At 36.6% G+C, this 2617-nt stretch overlaps 1 protein-coding gene across 1 annotated transcript; it reads right to left on the bottom strand.

Annotated features, from left to right (window-relative positions):
- Positions 1-449: 449 nt before the first annotated feature.
- On the bottom strand, positions 450-2155 carry LOC144574799 (uncharacterized). Its single transcript, XM_078324865.1, has 3 exons — positions 1900-2155; positions 1590-1719; positions 450-1420 (listed from the first exon to the last, which is right to left on the bottom strand). The coding sequence occupies exons 1-3, from the start codon at positions 2027-2029 to the stop codon at positions 658-660; spliced, it is 1023 nt and encodes a 340-aa protein (XP_078180991.1). The 5' UTR covers positions 2030-2155; the 3' UTR covers positions 450-657.
- Between the last annotated feature and the right edge of the window lie 462 nt (positions 2156-2617).

The following is a 2617-nucleotide window of genomic DNA, read 5'->3' as shown; positions in this document are numbered from 1 at the left end:
CCCCTTATTCTCTTAATGGAAACAATTCTATATATAAACCCATATCGACAATATTGGTTCTCATATTTCAGATCATTAGTTTAACATCATTTAGCGCATCAAAATAAGCTTTTTCCTAGTTATAAATTGAATAAATTAGTGTACATAAAAACTAGTAAAGTGAATTTGTAAAGGTGAAAAGCAAAGCATATTTGTGGCTGTTTTTGGACAGCACCAGGATTTAATATAGGTACAAATCCAGAAACGCACACACTTACACGTGTACTCATACTTACTTTTAACACAGAGAAACACATTCAGATACTTGTGCAAATCGCACAGTTATCCCAATTGTAACGAAAGCTTAGAGTAAAAAAAAAACAATATATAACATCCAGACAACTGAAGTAGTTCATGAGCAAAACAATGAAGAATATCAATCTAATTTTATCAACAATAAGAAAAATAATAAAAAAGAAATGCACTATTCTATATATATTATGAAATTAACATGGCCTTGAGCATCAGTTTATACCATTTGCAAAAAATAGAAACACATGTTGAAACTTCACTAATTAACTTATTATCCTTAGATTTTCTCGACAAACTCAGGTTATAGGTTTGAAATTAAATGGAAAAAAAGGAAAACTAAATTACGGCAGATAAGAGACTGAGTGCTCAGCAGTCCCATTGCAGTTGTTCCATAGAATTACCTCCACCATACAACATACCACAAGGCATCAGAGCAGACTCCATTAATTCGATATCAAATGCATTTCCTGCGTAATTGTCATCGATCTCCATACCCTTTTCATTTGTAGTATCATTGAAATCCATCACTCTACCATTCACATAATTTTGAGGTTGAGTTTGCTGTTGTTGACCAACAGCATGTATGGTCGGTGCCACCCCCTCATTTGGTTGAGACAGGTCCATTGCATCTATGCCATTTGGGGCCCACATGACAGACTCATCAATAAATCCATTAGTCTGGTTGAACGGAGAAGAGGAAGAAGAACAGGAGGCAGCATTGGTGAAGTCAAATGAGGGATTAGGGTTTTGATCTTTGAAACTCATGAGCACAGAATTGTCTTGATAGGGGTAATTTGCAATAGGTATATTTGGTTGATTGATAAGAAGGTTTTGAGGGGGCAATGTGAGGAGTGCTGGATCAATATCGAGTAATGAGGTAGATTTGGTTGGGTCGATGTTGTTCTTGCCGAGAGAACTAATGGTGAACGGAGTAGTCGACGAAGGGAATTGAGAGGAGCTATTGTTGGTTAGGTTATTGCTGTATGAATTAGACCTGGAGGTAGGCATTAGGTTATGAGTCTTTGGATCAAGCCCCTGAGCAACCAATTTTTTCTTGATACAAGAGTTCCAGAAGTTCTTCACCTCATTATCTGTACGCCCTGGAAGGTGTTTAGCAATCTGGGCCCATCTGTCAGAAAAAAAATACAAAAAAAATAAAACAAAAATATGGAGGAGAAACCAATTAGCTAATTAATCTACACAGATGAATTAAATACAAATAAGTTGCCTTGATTTAATTGAATTTTTTTTATCTATATAGTGTTTTATAAGATCTAAGTACAGTTAGGTTTTCAAACCTGTTGCCCAAGATCCTGTGCACATCTATGATGATCCTTTCCTCTTCCTCGGTAAACGACCCCCGCTTGAGGTCCGGCCTCAGGTAATTGATCCACCTCAGCCTACAACTCTTCCCACATCTTTGCAACCCTAAGAGATAACAAAAAGAAGAAGAAAAAAATGAATAGATTAATAAGATTTGATTTAATAAGACTATGTTAGGTCATGCATGCTATAGTAGATCATATATCCTGGTGAGTGTGCGTGTGCGTGTGTGTGTAATTAGAGAGAGTAAGAGATAGAGGAAAAGAGGATTTAATTACGACTTACCAGCTAGTTTGGGGACAGCGCTCCAGCAGCCATGGCCATGGGTTGTGATGTACTTGACAAGCTTGTCATCTTCCTCTGGAGACCAGAGACCTCGCTTCACCTTTTGCTTGCTACAGCAGTGATGACCCATCCGCCGTTCTCTCTCTCTCCTCCTCCTTGCTTCAGTACCTTTTCTATTTCGCTTTCTCTCCCTACCCCCTTTCTCTTTCTTTCTGTTTCCCTTTGGGGCAAAGAAGAGTGTCTATAACACTGCCCTTTTAAGCCCTAGACTCCCTCCTCTGAGGCTTACACGTAGAGACCGTTTCACAAGGGACGTCCTCTGGTGGCAAAGGTGAGAATATATAAGACAAAATGGTTCATCACATACACTTGGTCTACCATTGAACAAAAGGGACTAACAAAGTTTTGTTGCCATTGAATTTTTTGTTATCCTAGTTACCAATAAATTATAGATTACGAGCGATTAACAAAAAGATATACATTGTCGTATTATATTTTTAGGATATATAGTTAAATTAACGTGAATTATAAATATTGTGTGACAAGGGATCTGTAAAAAGATATACATTGTTGTATTATATTTTTCTAATATATCAGTATATCATTAATTATAGATAGCATGGGTAGAACCATCAGCAAAAAGATATACATTGTCGTATTAATTATTTATGTTGAATCGATGTTTGTTTATTATTAAATTATAGATGATGTGTGATGA

This window comes from Carex rostrata, chromosome 23 (assembly GCF_964058835.1).
Source record: "Carex rostrata chromosome 23, lpCarRost1.2, whole genome shotgun sequence".
Taxonomy (NCBI): domain Eukaryota; kingdom Viridiplantae; phylum Streptophyta; class Magnoliopsida; order Poales; family Cyperaceae; genus Carex; species Carex rostrata.
The sequence above is the reverse complement of the archived record's forward strand: the minus strand, read 5'-3'. Positions and strand labels throughout refer to the sequence as shown.